At 31.9% G+C, this 18280-nt stretch overlaps 4 protein-coding genes across 6 annotated transcripts; 2 read left to right on the forward strand and 2 right to left on the reverse strand.

The window, feature by feature from the left end:
- Nucleotides 1-3301: 3301 nt before the first annotated feature.
- LOC131654775 (uncharacterized) lies at nt 3302-4372 on the reverse strand. Its single transcript, XM_058924706.1, has one exon. It carries the CDS (start codon nt 4158-4160, stop codon nt 3441-3443), a length of 720 nt encoding a protein of 239 aa, XP_058780689.1. The 5' UTR covers nt 4161-4372; the 3' UTR covers nt 3302-3440.
- A 3446-nt stretch (nt 4373-7818) lies between these two features.
- LOC131654776 (uncharacterized) lies at nt 7819-9946 on the forward strand. Of its 2 annotated transcripts, none has more exons than XM_058924707.1 (8): nt 7819-7950; nt 8134-8340; nt 8432-8492; nt 8590-8626; nt 9039-9116; nt 9197-9269; nt 9398-9491; nt 9569-9946. In XM_058924707.1, the coding sequence occupies exons 1-8, from the start codon at nt 7930-7932 to the stop codon at nt 9616-9618; spliced, it is 621 nt and encodes a 206-aa protein (XP_058780690.1). In that variant the 5' UTR covers nt 7819-7929; the 3' UTR covers nt 9619-9946. The 2 variants fall into 2 exon arrangements, with proteins under 2 accessions (XP_058780690.1, XP_058780691.1); XM_058924708.1 differs by having other exon boundaries at nt 9398-9437.
- A 704-nt stretch (nt 9947-10650) lies between these two features.
- LOC131660084 (protein NONRESPONDING TO OXYLIPINS 2, mitochondrial) lies at nt 10651-12735 on the forward strand. 2 transcript variants are annotated; one of them, XM_058929216.1, is made up of 3 exons: nt 10651-10875; nt 10959-11077; nt 12460-12735. In XM_058929216.1, exons 1-3 carry the CDS (start codon nt 10757-10759, stop codon nt 12483-12485), a joined length of 264 nt encoding a protein of 87 aa, XP_058785199.1. In that variant the 5' UTR covers nt 10651-10756; the 3' UTR covers nt 12486-12735. The 2 variants fall into 2 exon arrangements, with proteins under 2 accessions (XP_058785199.1, XP_058785198.1); XM_058929215.1 differs by having other exon boundaries at nt 10653-10875; nt 10959-11142.
- Nucleotides 12736-13414: 679 nt separating this feature from the next.
- LOC131660083 (F-box/FBD/LRR-repeat protein At3g52680-like) lies at nt 13415-14933 on the reverse strand. The gene is made up of 3 exons (XM_058929214.1): nt 14070-14933; nt 13836-13982; nt 13415-13746 (listed from the first exon to the last, which is right to left on the reverse strand). Exons 1-3 carry the CDS (start codon nt 14802-14804, stop codon nt 13447-13449), a joined length of 1182 nt encoding a protein of 393 aa, XP_058785197.1. The 5' UTR covers nt 14805-14933; the 3' UTR covers nt 13415-13446.
- Nucleotides 14934-18280: the final 3347 nt, after the last annotated feature.

Below are 18280 nucleotides of genomic sequence, written 5' to 3' on the forward strand. Positions count from 1 at the left end.
TTTTTCTTGGTCCAAAAATAATTATTTTTTCAATATTTGTATATTTTGTTATTTAAATCAATTTATTTTAATTATTTTATGAAGAATAGTTTATAACTTAAATAAGATATTCTTATGAGATAGAGAGAATTATTATGAGGAGAAAATTTACCTACAATTTTTTATGTGTGATTTATGCTATTTGTCATTGAAATAATAACAAAGGAGTGAAAATAGAAGAAAATTGCATATAAGTAAGAGAAAATTATATAATTGTTATATTTTTATTGAAAAATAGTACAAATCACACCTAAAGAATTATATCTAAATATTCTCCTTATTATTCTCCCTAGCTGAGGACCAAGATAGAGCTCATACCACCAGTCCATTAAGAACAGAGCAAGAGATACCCACTACAACCACACCATATCACCCCTTAAGATAGGGGCCAATCTCTTGAACCGCTATTCATAAATCCAAAAAAGACATGCCTTTGGCTTTCCAGGTTTGATCATGAGATTTTGTCGACAATTTGATATTGACATTCCTAACAACTGTCATATTTGTCATATGTTAAAGCTGGATAATTCTTTTTTGTCCCATTAATGTATTGGTCATAGATAAAGAATGCTGCAAGAACCACCAGAACCTCTTATTGCACCAGTTGAGCAACAACCACAAAAATCTTACTCCAAGCCTCCATTCTGCAACGACCTTTACTCAACTCTACAGGATCCTTGTCAGAGTGTTTGTTCCACACAAGAAAGATGTGAAAACTCCCAAATTTGTTATTAGCAACCTTTACTTAGTCCCATCCAAATTTTTCATGGAGTATAGAGAAAGTCTTCTCCTACAGTCTTACTGGATGTCCAAAACTAGATACCATAGATAAAAGGCAATTCTTTTTCCTAATACATACAACAAAACTTCAAAAATAACATTAACTTTCCTAATGTGCCTTGGATTTATCACTCAAACTCAATCATTAGAGTTGAACACCACAACAATAGTTTCTTAGTTCAAGGTTGAAGATGATGAAGGTTATCTAAGGAATCTAACACAATATAATTTATATTTTAGGAAGTTTTTCACAAGGTTGAATCATGAGGGAAGAGTGTGAAAGGAAAAATTCTCAAAGTTTTTTCTTAAACTTCATGAAATTATGGGTTTGATTTCACTAGATCTCTCTTTGGAAGAAGCTCATTATGAGACTTCTTTTTCATTTAGACATCCTCTCATTGTCAATTAACATCAATCAACAACTTCTTAAAAAAGACATTAAAAATATTTATATGTGCTAGAGGTTAGGCGCAAAAAAAAGTAAAGAAAATAACAAATGATTCGAGTCAAATTATCAGGATATGATTTGAATCATTAAAAAGAATGACTTAAATCAATGTAATAAAAGGAGGGGGTTTCTATTTTGGTTCAATCATGATTTGTATTCATGATTCAAGTCAAGCAAAAACATGATTAAAATCATATAATTATTTTAAAAAATATTTGAATCTCGTGATTCAAAGCAAATTTCCTATTATTCGACTCAAGGTGTATTGCGATTCGAATCACAAACATCCTTGATTTGAATAAAAAATCAGTGGTAAAATTTCAATTTCAACTTGATATTTGATTTGAGACAGTAGTATGCTTGATTTGAGTTAAGCTTCAAGAAAACCCTTTTCTAAGCTTTATTAGTTGTGATTCAAGATACACTTAACATATTGACCTTGGTTAATTTGTTCAGGCTAAAAAAAACACAGTGTTATGGGTCCAAGACTCGTTTATTAAATGTAAGGGTAGTTCAAGGTACAAATCTAATCAAATAAACGAAATTATAGAATTACACGCAAATTACAAATAGCGATAAATCAAATTATAAACATATCAAATTTAATAGAGCATCAAAATAAAGAGATGATATCGATTATAATTTCAAAAACAAAGTTAATCACATGGGATGAAACACCAATGATGCATAAACATTATTTTGAAGCCGTTGACCGTACTTTTAGAGATGTTCTTAGAAAATACAATAAAAGAAGTCGGAGCATTTTATTTGGTGAAAAAGTTGTTATTTTGGTAGGAGATTTTCGCTAGATCCTTCTAGTTATACCCAAAGAAAGTAGTTAGGAAGTTGTACGTGCTACTACAAATTCTTCATATCCTTGAAATTTTTGTGAAGTTCTTTCATTAACTACAAAGTTTCGATTTCTAGTTGGAAGTTCTATTTCCGAAGTGGAAGAAAGAAAGATATTTTTTTTATGGATTTGGGAAGTCAGTGATAGAAGTTTTAGAGAGAGAAACGATGTAAATATTAAAGTCGGCATACCCTATGATTTACTCATTCCAAGTTCTGGCAATTCACTATTATTTTTGTTAATAACACAGATCATTTACATAACATGAATGCCTCATCATGTTTTTAAAATAGAGCTACATTGACTCATATGAATGCAATTGCTGATGTTTAATGGTTACATTTTGAATTTAATACTCGGTGAAAAAAACATATTTGAACTTAGATTCTCCATATCATGTCAACTCAAATGTTGACAAATGAGATGACGTGAATTTTTTAACATAATCAATTCTTCAAGGATTCCAAATCACAAATTAAGATTGAAAATTGGTGTTAGTTATGATGTTGAAAAATATTAACCAATCTTTAAGATTGTGTAATGGAATACGGTTATTAATTTAAAAAAATGGAAGAAAAAAAATTAATGTTGTTGAAGCAAATGTGATATCAAGGAACAATATTGGTGGTTTTATCATTTACTCTTTTTGATAAAATAATTCCTTTCAAATTTCAACAACAATAATTTTCATTAGCGGTTTCATTTGCAATGATCATCTAAAAAAAAATCAAGAAGAATCACTTAAAAAAATTTATAAATATACCTTTCACAAAATATTTGTTTATAAAAAAAAAGTTTTAAAATATTGTCAATTGATGAAGAAGGTCATGAATATACCAATGTATCTTTAAATGTAATTTACAAAGAATTATTTTGAAGATGATATCAAAATCTTAATGCTAGCACAAATTAACCATTTTAATATGTTTGAACTTTAATCTCGTGACACTAAAGAAAATAGATCATTTCCAGCTCTTTGGGTCAAGCCTTTCCTCCTGTTCTCATCTAATGGCCGAAAGTTCATCAGAAACTAATATATAAAAAGTCAGGTTTTGAAAAGAGTGAAAAATTATGGATGACGAGTGTGATGAGAGCTCTATCAGACAGCAGAAGAGAATTGGCCGGAGAGGATCCAGATCCGACACTAAATTGAAATCTTATATGCTATGTACGAACTAACTTAGATTTATTAACAATCCAATCCAACTAAATTTGATTTGACTTCCATTTTCTTTCACATGAAACACTAATCAATCACTTAAACAAATAATATTAACAGCAATAATCATCATAAACTAAACACGAGATCTTCTACATCCTATGCTAGTCAGTACAAATCCCCCCAGATGATTGTGCCCTAAAATCATCCTCACTAACATAAGCAGAAAGATTAACATACTTATCTTCTTCCACTCTATCCCTCCACCTTGCCCTACAAATCACACAACTCGCTGATCTTCTTCCTCTACTTCTCTTCCACCTAACCAAACACTCTTCATGGATAACATTCCTACACGTTCCACAAGCCACCAACTTCTCTTCCTTCCCCATCTCTTCAAGACAAACCGGACACGTCGAACCCTCTTCCATCTCTACATTACTCTTCCCCTTCTTAGACCCTCCTTCGAAGAACACCTGATGAAATCTCTGTCGTAGCGGAAACCCCGCAACCGCTTCCGGTAACGTTGGCATGTTTAGGAGTCTTTGAAGATGACATGGACGTAGGTTTCTTCGTCGGACACACGCGTCGTTCTGCGAAACGCCGAGTACTCGAATGAGAACGAAGATGATGTGTTTGCATGGGGTTGTTCGGTCGGGGCACGTGCATGTGGGTGTAGAGGATAATGTTACTGTGTAGACGTTACCGGTTGCGCCGAATATGAAGAAGGTGGAACCAGCACGGTGGAGGAGACGGAGACGGTGGCGGAGAGCTCTTACTATTCTGTCTGAGATTGGTTGACTGTGTTTGAAACGAGAATGGCGGCGGTTATTGTTGTTGGTGTCATTTGGTGTTGAATTGGAACTGGAGGCGACAGACTCCATTTCCAAGAAATAAGGTTGTTTTGTTTTGACGAGGAACAGTTTTTGGATATTATTGAAGAATATGTTGTTGTTGTTGTTGGTGATGTTATGTTATGTTGTTTATTATGAATTGTGGTTGGGATTCTTTGTGTGGTTTTGAGGGACAATGGAAGGAATAAGAATGGATGATGAGAGGAATGGAATAATATTGTAAGGAGGAGAATTCCGATTCCAAATCAAAATGTTAGCTTAACTTGTAAACTTGGATCCTTTTAGGAATAGTGGTGAACCATACATCACGCTTTATTATATAGCAAGAGGAGTAAAAATTAAACCACCCAACCATATGCTTTGTCATAAATCTATCTAAAATTTTGAGACGGGAGATATATAATATTGCGTTACTTTTTTTTGAATCAGTTTCTTGAAATGAATAAATAAAATATTGTGCATCCTTTAATTGTTTTAACCAAGTATTAACTTTGTCCCAAATTTTGAGACGGATTTGTAAAGAAAAACATAATGTTGTATCGATGAGATGACATAGTCTCTTTTAACTTAATTAGAGATTTTGAGTTCGATTTTTATCTTTTGAGGAAAAGTTGGGTCACCTATATAGTCTTATAAGATTTGAGGGATTAATCTCTCCAGTTGTGCGTAGATGATATTTCAGTTTATACTCAAAAAATCATTACAAATGAATTAAGGTGAATTCTTATCTACCCAACTCAAAAAGTTGAGTAAAGTTACCTTCAATGTAAAATGTCTTGGAAACAACAAAAAAATATACTATTTAATAATTAATTAAATAAAATAAAACTAAATGATGCAATGTGTGATTGGTGGAAGGTACACTACCCAACTTTTTAAGATGGGTAGAGAAGTTGTCCCCATGAATTAATGTTGCATTGAAAAGGTAAAATAACACTTATTTTAAAACAATTTTTTAGGTAAAAAAAACATTTAGTCTCAAATTTGTCCATAACATAGAGATGATACACATAATGTTGTGTATAGTTTATTTGAGATGATATATATAATTATGTTATAATATATTTAAAATTTGTTGTTTTTAAGAATTTTTAACAATTAAAGTATTTTGTTTCTGTAGGTTTTAGATTTTGAATATCCACCTTATAAAACCTTTCTCGTTTTAATTGGAGAATCTAAATATATAAGTGTTGCTTTTGACGAAACATGACCCCTTAACGATTGGATACTCCCATTATATAAGGGTTGTAAAGGTTTTAATTCCGCGTTTTGTAAAATATCATAATTAAAACAAAATTATTATAGGACCTGTTATATGAATTCTCATATTTAAGGTGTTATCTGGATTCTCATATTTCATATTTAAGGATAGATGATTTAAAATGAGAACTTAATCGCTTTTATAGTTATTTTAGTAAATCGTCATCTTAGTTTTTGTACTACTAAAAAAATATAGGTGTGCATATTCCCCTGCGAGGACAGGGAGACTCAGATGCCTTACTAGATGTATACCACGCTTTAGTGGTGAGGGCTTGTCCACGACAACGAGAACCCTGTATGGTGGTGTTTTGAGGTAGTTTAGGGAACCAGCTCACGTGAGGCGAAAGACCCTGTTGATGGTTGGCGATTCTTATATTCTTAGGGAACCATTGTCATTGACTTCATTATCTCAAAACAACTCACAATCTTGGAGTCTTGGAAGCAAACCGCTTTGCCTTGTTGATCTTCTTACATTTTTTCCATTCGGGCTTCAACGGGGGATGGTTCCACACTTTCTAATACTGTAGAGACTGGTTTTTCACTAGCGTAACTGGTTGACATATTAGTTTAACCGGTTGCACTTTACTGAGGTTTTTCATGGCACAACTTATTGTAACAAACTAATTTTTCCTTGTCTTCATATGCGTTGAACACCCAAAGTACAAATATCATTGATCATTGTATTACACAACTTCCTTTAAAGTCACCATTGCATTTTCTTCAGTAAATAACTGTTTGACATAATTGTGCAACCGATTACATTTCAGTTAGTATTTTTCAAATTGCTGCTGTTGTCTTACAACCTATTGTTGTTGTATTCTCCTTTTATGATCATAACCGAGAGTGTGGTCTCATTATCAAAATCTTATCTTGCAACTCTAGCTTAATCTTCTCGAGGTTCTTTCTTAATGGCATTGTACTCTCTTGCAAAATAATCAAAAATTTGAAAAACATAGCAGTGCACATTGCTCTTGCCAACCATCCTTCTACCACCTTTATCTCTTGCATATCCACCTACAAATTTGTTTGATGTAAGAGCCATAGTGCCATCGGTTTCATCCTTTTGGAATGTTGAATTCTTAGAATTTTGAGACTCTCTTCCACCAAAATTTGGAAAGTTCCTTCTACCTTGCTCATGGGCAACTTTCCCTTCGCCTTATTGTCTCTGTCAATGAAACGGGCTTGCAAAGCGATCTATGCCTGTGCCTTATCGACATTCCTTTCCTCCATTTTCTACTCATGTGCCTCAAGAGAGCTTTGGAGCCCCCCTTTGCTCATTGTCACAAGATCCTTCAATTCCTCAATTCCAACAACTATGTTATCAAATCTTTACGTCAAAGGATGCAAGATTTTCGTGATGACATACTGCTCTGTGATCATTTTCCACATGCTTTTACTTTGTTTACCAACCGAATAATTCTCGTCGTGAAATCGTTACCGGTCTCATTCTCCTCCATTTGAATCAACTCGATTTGACCTTTGTGAGTTTGTAACCTCACAACCTTCCCCCCGTCAGCCCCCGCAACCGTCTTCTCCAAGATTTTTCATGCTTGCTTCGATGATTCATAATCACCAACTTTCTCAAAATTATCCGTATCAATGCATTGATAGACTAAAAACAATGCCTTGAAATCTTCATTATTTTCTTCCTTATGTGATGCTTGTTGTGCATCCGCTTTAAACAAAAAATTCACACAGTTCTTGATCATATCTAGAACATCTTAGTTGTCGAACAACACTTTCACTTGCTTGCACCATTTGTCATAATTCTTCGCATTAAGGATGTGTATGTTTGCAGGGATTCTTTCATTATAGACTGAATTTATTTTCGCACACTAGATTTTTGATGGATCGAACCAGGCTCTTGGTGCCAAATATTAAAATTTAGAACTGCAAAGTTGATGAATAATTAAAAAATTGAGTGTGAAGATAGAGAGAGTGGGAGAGAATTAGAAAGAGTAAAATTGATGGTGAAAATATGTAATCTCTTATACACAAGATACTCCAAAGGTATTTATAAAATTACATAATGAGATACAATTATCAAGCAAAATAAAAATTAAAAACTCCGAAGTGTAATCGGTTGACATATTATGTCAATCGGTTGCACTTCACTACTAAATCAATTTTTAACTAAAAATACACACGTATAATTGGTTGACATATTATGTCAATCGGTTGCATTTTATTATTATAAATTTTATTTGGCATTTACAAAGAGTGTACCTGATTGACATAAAATTGCAACCGATTACATGGATTTCTCTTAATTAATTAGGTCTAAATATATTTTTTTGAGAGAAAGGAGAGTAATAATAAAAAAAATATATTTTAAAAAAAGAATAGAAATAGTAGAAAAACAAAATATTTATATATAAAAAAATAAATATAAATAAAAAAATCCGAGTGAAAATAAAATACAGAATATAAAAATTTCACAATGAAACATGTTTGCTCACTTTATTAATCCTCATCCATGTGTTTTACCCTGCAGCGCATAAGAATATAGCAGTTCAACTTCAAAGTTTCATAACATCCAATGTTTTCCAAAACTGAACAGGTTAGTTTATCCTTTCCTCATAATTCCTCAAAATTTCTACTAATTTTCATAATTTCCGCTTAATTCTTTCAAATTTCTACCATTTTTCATAATTACCGCTTAATTCAATGTTTACGGAAACACCCACTTATTTTTATTGATTCTGCAAAGTGCAGTTTTATTGATGTTTGCATATGAATGCAGCAACACCAAAAGAAAAAGGGAGAATGGTTATCAGGAAGTTTCAAACCAGAGAATTTCATTCCAGGTCTTGTTATAGGTTTTATCTGTGGCTTGTTGATTGATTTAACTAAGCAAACTAGAAATCACTTGTCCAACAAAATTTTCTCGTCTAACAAGGCTCAGCACCAACTCTCACTCTCAAGTAATGGTGATCAAGAACTTAAAATGGTTTGTTTATTTCATATTCAATTTCTCATTATGCATATAGACCTCTTTCGTTGGATGTTGAGAAATTTCTGATTTCAACTGTCTGTGTCAGGTTCTGGTTGTTAGGCAAGACCTAAAGATGAGATCCGGAAAGATTGCGTCTCAATGTGCTCGTAAGATATGAAACTATTGTTTAGTTTATAGATTTGTTCTTTATCTAAAATTGTTTATAGTAATATGCGCTATTACATTCGTCTGTTTTTCTGGCAGATGCTGCCACTGGCATGTATGCTGAATTAACGCAAAGGTACTTATTAATAGCTCTTCCTACCAATCCACCAACACCGCTTTCATGAGAAAACAAAATCGCAAATAGTTTAATGTAATGTTTAAGAAGGTTGATTTAAAGTGTGAGGTTTCAAGCAAGTTTTTATAAGCACTATGTGATGGCCTTTTTTGCTTTTGATTGTTCATATAATCTAGTAACAGGTGACTTGGTTGCGACCTTTTTCCGCGAGTTAGCAAATGGGAAGATTGTATGTTTAGTTTTGAAGTTTCATATTGAATATAAAGATGATGATGATTATTCAACATGAGTCATTTTTCTATGCTTCATAGTCATGCTTATGTATTATAAATATTGGAGTTTGTTCAGGCAACATAATCTTTGGTCGTTATCCCTATTAGCTGATAAACTCCATTGATGAATACTTTTGCAGCAACCGGTCTCTTTTAAGACATTGGGAACACTGCGGTCAGCCCAAAATTGTCGTGACTTGCAAGAACCAACAAGAAATGTAAGCCGATGATTTCATTCAAAGTACTGTAAATATGCTTCTGGTTTAGAGATCTGCATCCTGACCTGGGTTTTAATCAGGAATAAGATAAAGGAAACAGCTGAGAGTGTTGGCCTCCCTACTTTTGTTGTTGCCGATGCTGGACGAACACAGGTAATAATGCTTGATATGTGGCGAAATATAGAACAATACCCTTAAATATGCTATCACGTAGTTAGTACATAGTAATAACTACCACGTTGTTAATATGTATTCTCTGAAGTAGTATCTATCATCTTCAGGTTTCGGCAGGATCAAAGACTGTACTTGCTGTTGGACCTGGTCAGCTTTGTGTTGCTTTGTTCTTGACTCGGTTTATGTTGCTTTGTATTTCATGTATAACTAGTAGTATGTACTAGAACATCAAATTACATATGTATGACAGAGCATTTGAATGTTACTTTTCGTTGCAGGGCCTAAATCAATTGTGGACTCGGTGACTGGAAGGTTGGCTCTACTATGACAACATTCAAGAAACGGGCCATGAAATTATAAATCAGCCAGACTTAGTTAACCTGTGATCTTTGTTCCGGCAGCACTATTCAGATTGTATTACTTGTAGGATCTTCTTACTAGGGATAAATAGAGCACTCTATTTTTGGATCTGTTGTGTGAAACATATTGTTCCTTACAAGGAAGCTCTTTAGGAAGTTAATGTTTTGAGAGATTTTGAGCAAGATGAGACAATATTTCATAATTATGAAGTATGAAAATTCTCTTGAATGAGATAGCAATGCAAGTTTGAGCAACGAACTATTTGATTAACATCATTACAATTACATTGCATTACATATTCTATGCCTCTCTCTAATTTTGTTTGACAATTTTCTCATATTCTAGCAATTGCATGTCTGTCATCCTAGATGTATCCTTGAAGAGGATTTGCAAATCAAACTCTTTCTCTTTTATCTTCAACTCTTCATCTTACTCTTAAAAATTTCAAACTATTCTTCATTTTCAACCGATTCTCCTTCAACTTGAACTTAATCTCTTTCATCACAAACTCTCGCCTTCAGTTTGGTTTGCTCATCAATTACACATGTTGAAGTTAGCTCAACATTAGAGGAAGATGCTTTATTCACTTTTAAGTGTTTCTTTTACTTCAATCACATGTACACCTATTTGAATTGTCATTGATCAACCAAAACATCACTAGAGGACCTCAAAAACAAGTATTCACTCTATGCAAATAGTCAACAATTCAAAAACATCTTTAATAATTTATTTTCTAATATTAACTCTGTCTCTTCTCTCCCATCATCATCATTCATGTAAAAAAAAACTTTTTAATTTAAATAAGATATTCTATGCGTACATAGAGTTCTAATTTATGATTTTCTAGTTAAAAGATTATAGATTTTTATCATCTCATTCAACTACTCTCGAATTCAATAAAATAATTAAAAAATTATTATGATACTTCTAGATAGTACTGCTTAATTTCTTACTAAATTTAATTTAACTGACCAGTTTCTTTTAATAAAAATCGAAAAGGACAAAAAAGTAAAAACCTCCGAAAAACCCTCTCTTTGCGTTCAGTTTGTTACACTTCATCTTGAAACCCTAGCTGTGTAAAAATCTAGGTGGCGCTAATTTCTTCAATGGCATCTCGTTTTCGATCATTCTCCCAACCAGCATTCTCCCTAATCAAATCCACCATCACAAAGCCCAAATCCTCCTCACCTTTTCTCCTCAGAACCCGCACTCCCGTCACTGTCAGGCAAGTCCTCGTCATCGCATCACCTTCTTCATTTCTTCCAAATTTAACGGAACTTTGATTTTCATTGTTCTTTCTCCGTTCAGGTCCGTCGCGGAGCTTGGTTGCGTGCAGTCGTTGCTTCCGTTGTACTCGGCGGTTTCATCAGCGCGCCTCACTTCTTGCCTCGGAATCGATTCGACGAGTTCGAGATCTTTGTCTCAGGGTATGCTTTGCAGTGCCAACCCTGGAGTTTGATTTCTCTGCTACTTTTTATCTCCTTTTGTATCTGTAAGCATATTGCAACTTTCACTTGTTACCAAATGAATTTAAACTGATTTTCTAGTGTTTTTTTAGTTAGTGTTTTCAGTTGAAATTTTCTTCTCTAGTGCCATGTTTTAGTTATGTGATTAGGTTAATTAAGTCCAAATTTGTTGGTGATTAAGAGGATAACGGAAATAACTCTCAGGATATGTTTGGATTGATGGAATTGGATGGAATGAAATATTATAAAATGAAATCATGTTTAGCATAATGAAGTGGTATGGATTCCATTCAATTCCTTAAGTTACCATCATATTTCTTCCCCTCCGATTTAGGTGAATGAAAAACTTACCCTGCTCCGTCCCGAAGTATACAACGATGGAATGGAATCTTCATTCCGTTCCGCTTCATTGCTTTCCGCTTTATTTATTTTATGATGTCCAAACATAGTCTTAGAGTTAGAGGTCATTGTCATAATTTGCAGCTAAATTTATTAGTAACTTAGAGTTTGATGTAGTGAAGCTTGTTTTAGGCTCCTTTGAAAAATTGTACATCATCTATAAGTAATGCCAAGTTGCACATGCCTTTCTGTTTTTACAATGTTCTGTTTCAAATATTTGTGGAAGAGAAATGAAAATATATTTGCATTTTTAACTTGAAAATGATGTTGCATGTTTGCTGAGACTCTGGCTATGTTGTAATCCATGACTTAGTCATTGTGAATGACTGTTAGTTAGACGAGAGTAAATATGGAGTTATCATGTGTGTGAAATACTGGCTTCAATGAAATTCGTATTGAGAGGGTAGGGAAGGGGAGAGATTTTAAAAAACTGCATGTTTAGTTTCACAAAGGGAGGGGAGAGATTTTAATGATTTTTTTTTATCCTTTAAATGTATAAGATCACATTAATTAATAGGCCATTAAAGTCAAAATGTACGCAATTACTTCCTCTCCTCTGAATCTCCCCATTTTGGAGGGGAGCAGAGATTGGCTTTGGAGGGATTTGAATCCCCTCCCTTTCCCTCCCGTCTCTAAAAATTGAACCAAACATCTAAATCTTAAAATAATCCACAAACCCACTCCATTCTCTTCCAACCAAACAGACGCTAAGTGATTAAACACTACTTTTTTTATATTCCAGCTCAATACATGTTCATTTGAAATACCATGTAGCGACAATATATAATAATTGTCATGATTTTACTTTGTAGTCAATTCTGTTGTGCCGTGTATGTTTGTTTGTGTTAATCATATATGTGCTTTGCTTAAGCATTCTCTTGCACACAACTTTTTAGCCCTTAATTTGCTAGTGCTTATTTAATGTTCTATTCAAATTTCCTCAGAAATGGGTCTTGGCACACCGCGATAATAGACTTGGAAGACTGTTGATTGATGGACTAGAGTCAACATCATTTGCTTTGCTAGGATGCCCTTTTGTTAATTATTTTGAAGTTTCTTTGAAAGATCATTGTAACGGGTATGTAATTGGAAGAATCTTTCCATCTTCGAGTTACAATTTAATGATATTTTTATATTGGTAGATCATTTCATTGTTTATTGTTACGAAATTCAAACATTGTTAGCATGATTTGGTGAATAAAATCAAATTTTCTGTGGTTTTCGTTGTTGTCATGTCCTCTTGTGCATGTTATTGAATATGCTAGCTACTTTTAATCTAGAAGTAAGTTTAAGTTTCTATAGGTAAGACATGCATTATTCATGAGAAACAGTACATTACTTTGATTAATACCTTTTCTAGTTGTCTGTCAAATTATATTAAACTTGTGTTTTAGACATTGAGTTTGTGGAGTAGAAAGGTTGGGGTTATGTGAATAAAAAACAATGATAGGACTCTAGATATCACAACTTTAGAAATAGTTAAACAGTAACCATGTGAATAGCGCTTGTTCAAAGTATAATTGTACGCCTAAAATTATCAAACTATGGAGATGGTTTTAATCATGTTAGTTAATGAATACCACACAAAAGAATTAGAGCATGTTGGACAGACAGAAGAAGAACGACCAAGAGAAATGACTAATGCTTAAAATTTCATAAACTAATCTCAAAAAAAAGGAGGGCATGTAATAAAGGCATTTTCAATTAAGACTTTTTAATTCTATGGTTGTATAGAGAGGGAAAAGTAAAGCGTTTTCTGATCTTTGCCAAAGTATGCAACAAAATACACTGGTTACAACGAACTTAAAACAGTTGCGATAAAAGAAAAGGATAGTGATGAAAACAGTTAAAATAAAAAACAAAAAGTAAAAAATGTGAACTTAAATTGCATATAAAAAGTCAAGGTATACTAATGTATTCCACATAGATAATCAATCAAATATAAGTTTACAGTCCTTTGGACATAGAGATGATTTTTGTAATATTTGATACTTTGCATTTAAATCCAAGGAAGAGGAGCACTGAATTGTCATGCTACTTAATACTTTTGAATTTTGCATGATATATTCAGCAAATTGAAGCTCACACTTTTTGCCTCTCCAACTTGCAAACAAACAAGTTTTGAGCCGAGAAGAAAGACATTCTGGAACCATCTTTGGGTCCACCTGATTATTTATCTCCTTTATGTACACCCGATTCATCTCACCGATTTCCTCCTCATTTTCTAATTCCTAGACAATGTTGAAGTAAAAAACAGAATGAGTTAAGATTTAAAAAAGAAAAAAACAATGAAATAAAATCATGTATAAAACCAACCAACCTGATGATGAATGATAAGATGGTCAAGTTTGGGAGTATGTTGAAGCAGTTTAAGTATCCACTTCCCTAATTGGTCCAAGTCAATGAATAGCTCCATTTGAGTTAGATTGTAAAAATTGGGGACTTGTACAAGGGGGAGCGACCATATCTTGAAGAATTTCAAACACAAAACATTAGAAAGTAGTTACTTGTATGAATTATAAACCTTGAAGTTACAAAACAATAAAAAACATACCTCCTCTAAATTGAGAATGAGTGCCCTGGAAAAGCGGAGTAAAGGAATAAGTATAGGGTCATTAATATCAGCTCTCACCAAATTGGGCAAACATTCCATCATTGCTCTAGGTGCAGGTTGATTCAAATCGTAAAGAGTTATATAATTTGTTTGCAATTCCTCTAGAGCGGGAAAGACGGAGAAAAAGTTGATGACATGGCTATCGAAAAGGACATCATCTAAATGAAGAGTTTTGATAGAAGAAGAACCACTTGTTCCAGGAAGGTCTTTGACAATATATATGTGTGTAAGCTTGAGAACAGTAAGAGTGTTAGAAGTGAAAAGATTAGAAAAGAATTTCATCTCTAAAGGGTAAGAGAACAGCATGTTAAGTTCTAGGGTTTCAACTCTTCTTTGTATTGCTGCCTTAATAACTGAGTCTAAATCTTCATCTTCAGGTTTGTTACACCTTAGGCGGAATGATAGTATTGACAATTTGATGTCACGAGATAGTATGATTGAGTGTATAACATGGTTTGGGGTGATTCCAATAGTGAAATCCAAAGTGGTTACAGAAAGCCATATTGATTTCCAGATCTTTGAGAGGATGCTTGTGCGGGCTGCTAATTTGGTTGGAAGAAAAGAGAGAATGTGAGAGAGAATTGAGTCAGGAAGCTCACTTAGCCTATCTTGTCTTGAAATCATCATCGATGGCTTGCTAACCCTAAATCGCTTGCTATCTTGTGTTGAAATCATCGAAATTGATGGCTTGCACTTGCTAAAGCTATATTGTGTTGAAATTCAAAACTAATGAATTCTGGTTTGGTTAAGCAAGGACAAACTATTTATTCTCAAACTCTGAAACAAATCTCCAATAAAAATATTTAATTTATAGATGGAACAAATCTCACTAAAAATATATAATTTATAGATGGAAACAAATCTCAGACCAAAACAAATATTTAATTTATAGATGGAGGAGAAACAAACAAATCTCACTAAAAATATTTAATTTACAGACGCAGGAGAAACAAACCAATCTCAGATCAAAAAGACAAATTTAATTTATAGATGGAGAAAAAACCTAATTCTGAAACAAATCTCAAGTTTAAAAAAAAAAAAAAAACGTGTGTGAGTGTAACTAGTGAGGACTTTAAATGGTATCTTAAGCTAACAAAAAAACGGGTGTGAGAAGTACAAGGGGATTGGGGATGAGGACATTAATTCATATACTTTTAATAATTTTTTTTTTAAAATTGATAATATTAAAAAACAAATTAATTTAGTTTTATATCTCATTCAGTCTAATATATTAATTCGCTTTTAGTTTATAACTAAAAAACAAGTTAATATTAGTCCGAGGGAAGTATTAAGAATATGCAAAAAAAAAAAAAAAATTATATTATCAATAAAATGTAATAATAATAAAAAATAATTTAATTTAATTTGATACATCAGTTAATCTTATTAATAGATCATATTAAAAGGGGTTTTAGTTTATAACCATAATTTCGGTGGTTCTTTAGATCATTAAAAGTAGATGAGATAATTGTATACTCAAAATGAGAAATTTTAATTTTTTTAATTGCATGCTCAAAATGAGAAATTTTAATTTTTTTGCCACTCATAATTTTAGCGAAGATAATCACTTTGCTGACATATTAGTAAATTTAGACTTTAGTGTTTCCAATTTTACTTGGTGGAATGAGGTTCTTCTGAAGTAAAGTTGTATTTTAACAATAATTTGATAGGTTTACTTTATTATAGAATTAGATATACTAGTAAATTTAGACTTTAGTGTTCCCAATTTTACTTGGTGGAATGAGGTTCTTCTGAAGTAAAGTTGTATTTTAACAATAATTTGATAGGCTTACCTTATTATAGAATTAGATAGATTTCAGGTCAGATACTGTCCCATTTTGTAACTACTTTCTCTTTTTATATCATGGGCTTCTGCCCCCTGTTGGATTAGATTCTCAAATCTTTGAGTAATTCCTTATCGTTAAAGATGACAATGAAGAAAATAAGAACAAAAGTAGAATTAGAGTTTGCGGAAATTAAAAGAGAAGAAGGTATTTTCTGCAGAGTTTCTCTCTGCCCACAAACTGTGGAAATTCTGTTATTTACTTGCAACTGCAACTTCTGTGAATTAAGATAATGACTTTTTTTTTCAAATAATGAGGGTTACTTTATAGATTTAGGTTAGCTTTCTTCCTAAGCCAAAGCCCAAAACTATAAAAGTTCAAAATACCTATTTCGGAACTAAATCAAATTAAATCTATTTTAAATCTAAATCAAATCTATCTAGATTTAAAAACAAACTTATGTGTAACAAACTGTTATACACTTCGACACACCTTGTGTTCGAGCAACAATCTCACAACTAGGGGTGTTCATGGGTTGGGTAAACCCAATAAACCCAGTAAAATCCACCCAAACCGATCCAAAATAGTGGGTTGGGTCGGGTTATTGGGTGAATACGGTTTTCAAAAATAAAAACCCATTCAAAATAATTGGGTTATGGGTAAACCCACACCCAACCCACAAAACCCATGGGTTATTGAGTGATTATATTTTTTCTCTCTTTTTTTTTTTAATTTGATAAGTGATGACTTTGATGTTTTTAATTTTGCTTGCTTCATTTTCAACCTTTTGAACATTTTTTATCTAGTAAGTCATGATTTTAACTTATTTAGGATGCTACGCTCTAATTATTTTTTATGCTAGTTCTAGTAAATTGCAAGTATTTTATGCAATTCTAAGTTTTACTATAATGTAATTTTGATTTTTACAAATATATGTTTATGATAAATTTAATTGTACATTTATACATTTGATGTTTAAAAAAATAGCAATAATATGTTAAACTATTTATTAATAAAAAAATATGACATATCAATAATTATATAAGGAAAAAAATATTGGCTAACCCACTACCCAACCCAATCCAACCCACAAATTTGTGTTTTTACCCAAACCAACCCAATAATATTGTGGGTGGTTATTTTACCTCACCCCAATCAGTATACCATGTACGGGTTGGGTTATGGTTTTCGCTAAATTCAACCCAAACCGACCCATGTATACCCCTACTCACAACAACCTGCTTCGACACAAGGAATTACAAATTAACATCCCTTTTTTGAAAAAAAAAATACAACTTAATATTTAAGATATATTTTAATTTATTATTAGAAATATACACATTGAAGTTACACATAATTATATACATATGCAAATCGTATTTTTTAATGATAATATTTATATTAAAATTTTCTATAAATATTTGTTTTAAAAAATATAAAATGATTTATGATGTATGAAAAATACAACTTTTTTTATGAAAAGCACACAAATTTAATATTCCAGAGTGAATTGAAAATTTGCATCTCACTCATGATATGTTTGATAAATAATTTAAGTAGTCCATTTTGTGTACGAAGATATGGAACTTGTCAACTGATGTACAATACTCATCAGATGTTTAACAAATGAAAATTTATTTTTCCACCTTTTAACCTAAGGGGCCCTTGAAAATCCAAAAATACCATTCAAATGTGTATTTTTGAATGCATTCGAAATCAAAATGTTTTCCAAGATGCATTTCTGAAATATCTTACTATTTAGTTTTATAATTTTTCAAAGATTCATTTCCGAAATAATTTAATATTTATTAAAAAATAAAATCAAAGTATATCAAGTATATTATTCAAGATATATAATTAAATATATACCATTTCAATTCAATATTTTTTTACAAATCTAAATAAAACTTTATATTATTAATTAAATAATTAGTTATTATAAATTATATAAATCTTCTTTAATTATCTTGTATTTTAATGTTCATTGTATTTAATTGTATAATTTTTTTTTTGTTTTTCACTATCAATTTAGTTTGGTTCGGAGGTCTGATATGACATCAAGTGATTCCAGTCTCCTGGAGGATCGAACCGTGGTTCTCTCTACCAAGTATAGCGCAAATCAGCACTAGACCAACTATCAGTTGATTTTAATTATATAATTTAATTATCAACTAATTTATATAATTATATAACTAAATATATCTTGAAATTAAATTAAATATTAACTATAATATCAACGAAAAGAATATTTGAATTTATAATAATCGTCTATATTTATATCTATATTTATATGTTTGAATTCAAGTCCATCTATTAAAAAGAGTTTATGATGTCTCTAACTGAGACTTTTTTTAACGAACTAATAAA

This window comes from Vicia villosa, linkage group LG3 (genome assembly GCF_029867415.1).
Source record: "Vicia villosa cultivar HV-30 ecotype Madison, WI linkage group LG3, Vvil1.0, whole genome shotgun sequence".
Classification (NCBI taxonomy): Eukaryota; Viridiplantae; Streptophyta; class Magnoliopsida; order Fabales; family Fabaceae; genus Vicia; species Vicia villosa.

What these genes read in the sequence shown, in the direction of transcription:
- LOC131654775 (XM_058924706.1), bottom strand. Translation starts at nt 4,160, where the DNA reads ATGGAGTCTGTCGCCTCCAGTTCCAATTCAACACCAAATGACACCAAC.
- LOC131654776 (XM_058924707.1), top strand. Translation starts at nt 7,930, where the DNA reads ATGTTTTCCAAAACTGAACAG. An exon ending in TGTTTTCCAAAACTGAACAG is followed by an intron (nt 7,951 to 8,133) that starts GTTAGTTTATCC and finishes ATATGAATGCAG; the next exon opens with CAACACCAAAAGAAAAAGGG. An exon ending in GTGATCAAGAACTTAAAATG is followed by an intron (nt 8,341 to 8,431) that starts GTTTGTTTATTT and finishes TGTCTGTGTCAG; the next exon opens with GTTCTGGTTGTTAGGCAAGA.
- LOC131660084 (XM_058929215.1), top strand. Translation starts at nt 10,757, where the DNA reads ATGGCATCTCGTTTTCGATCATTCTCCCAACCAGCATTCTCCCTAATC. An exon ending in CGCACTCCCGTCACTGTCAG is followed by an intron (nt 10,876 to 10,958) that starts GCAAGTCCTCGT and finishes TTCTCCGTTCAG; the next exon opens with GTCCGTCGCGGAGCTTGGTT.
- LOC131660083 (XM_058929214.1), bottom strand. Translation starts at nt 14,804, where the DNA reads ATGATTTCAACACAAGATAGCAAGCGATTTAGGGTTAGCAAGCCATCG. An exon ending in TCATTCTCAATTTAGAGGAG is followed by an intron (nt 13,983 to 14,069) that starts GTATGTTTTTTA and finishes AAATTCTTCAAG; the next exon opens with ATATGGTCGCTCCCCCTTGT. An exon ending in ATCTTATCATTCATCATCAG is followed by an intron (nt 13,747 to 13,835) that starts GTTGGTTGGTTT and finishes AACATTGTCTAG; the next exon opens with GAATTAGAAAATGAGGAGGA.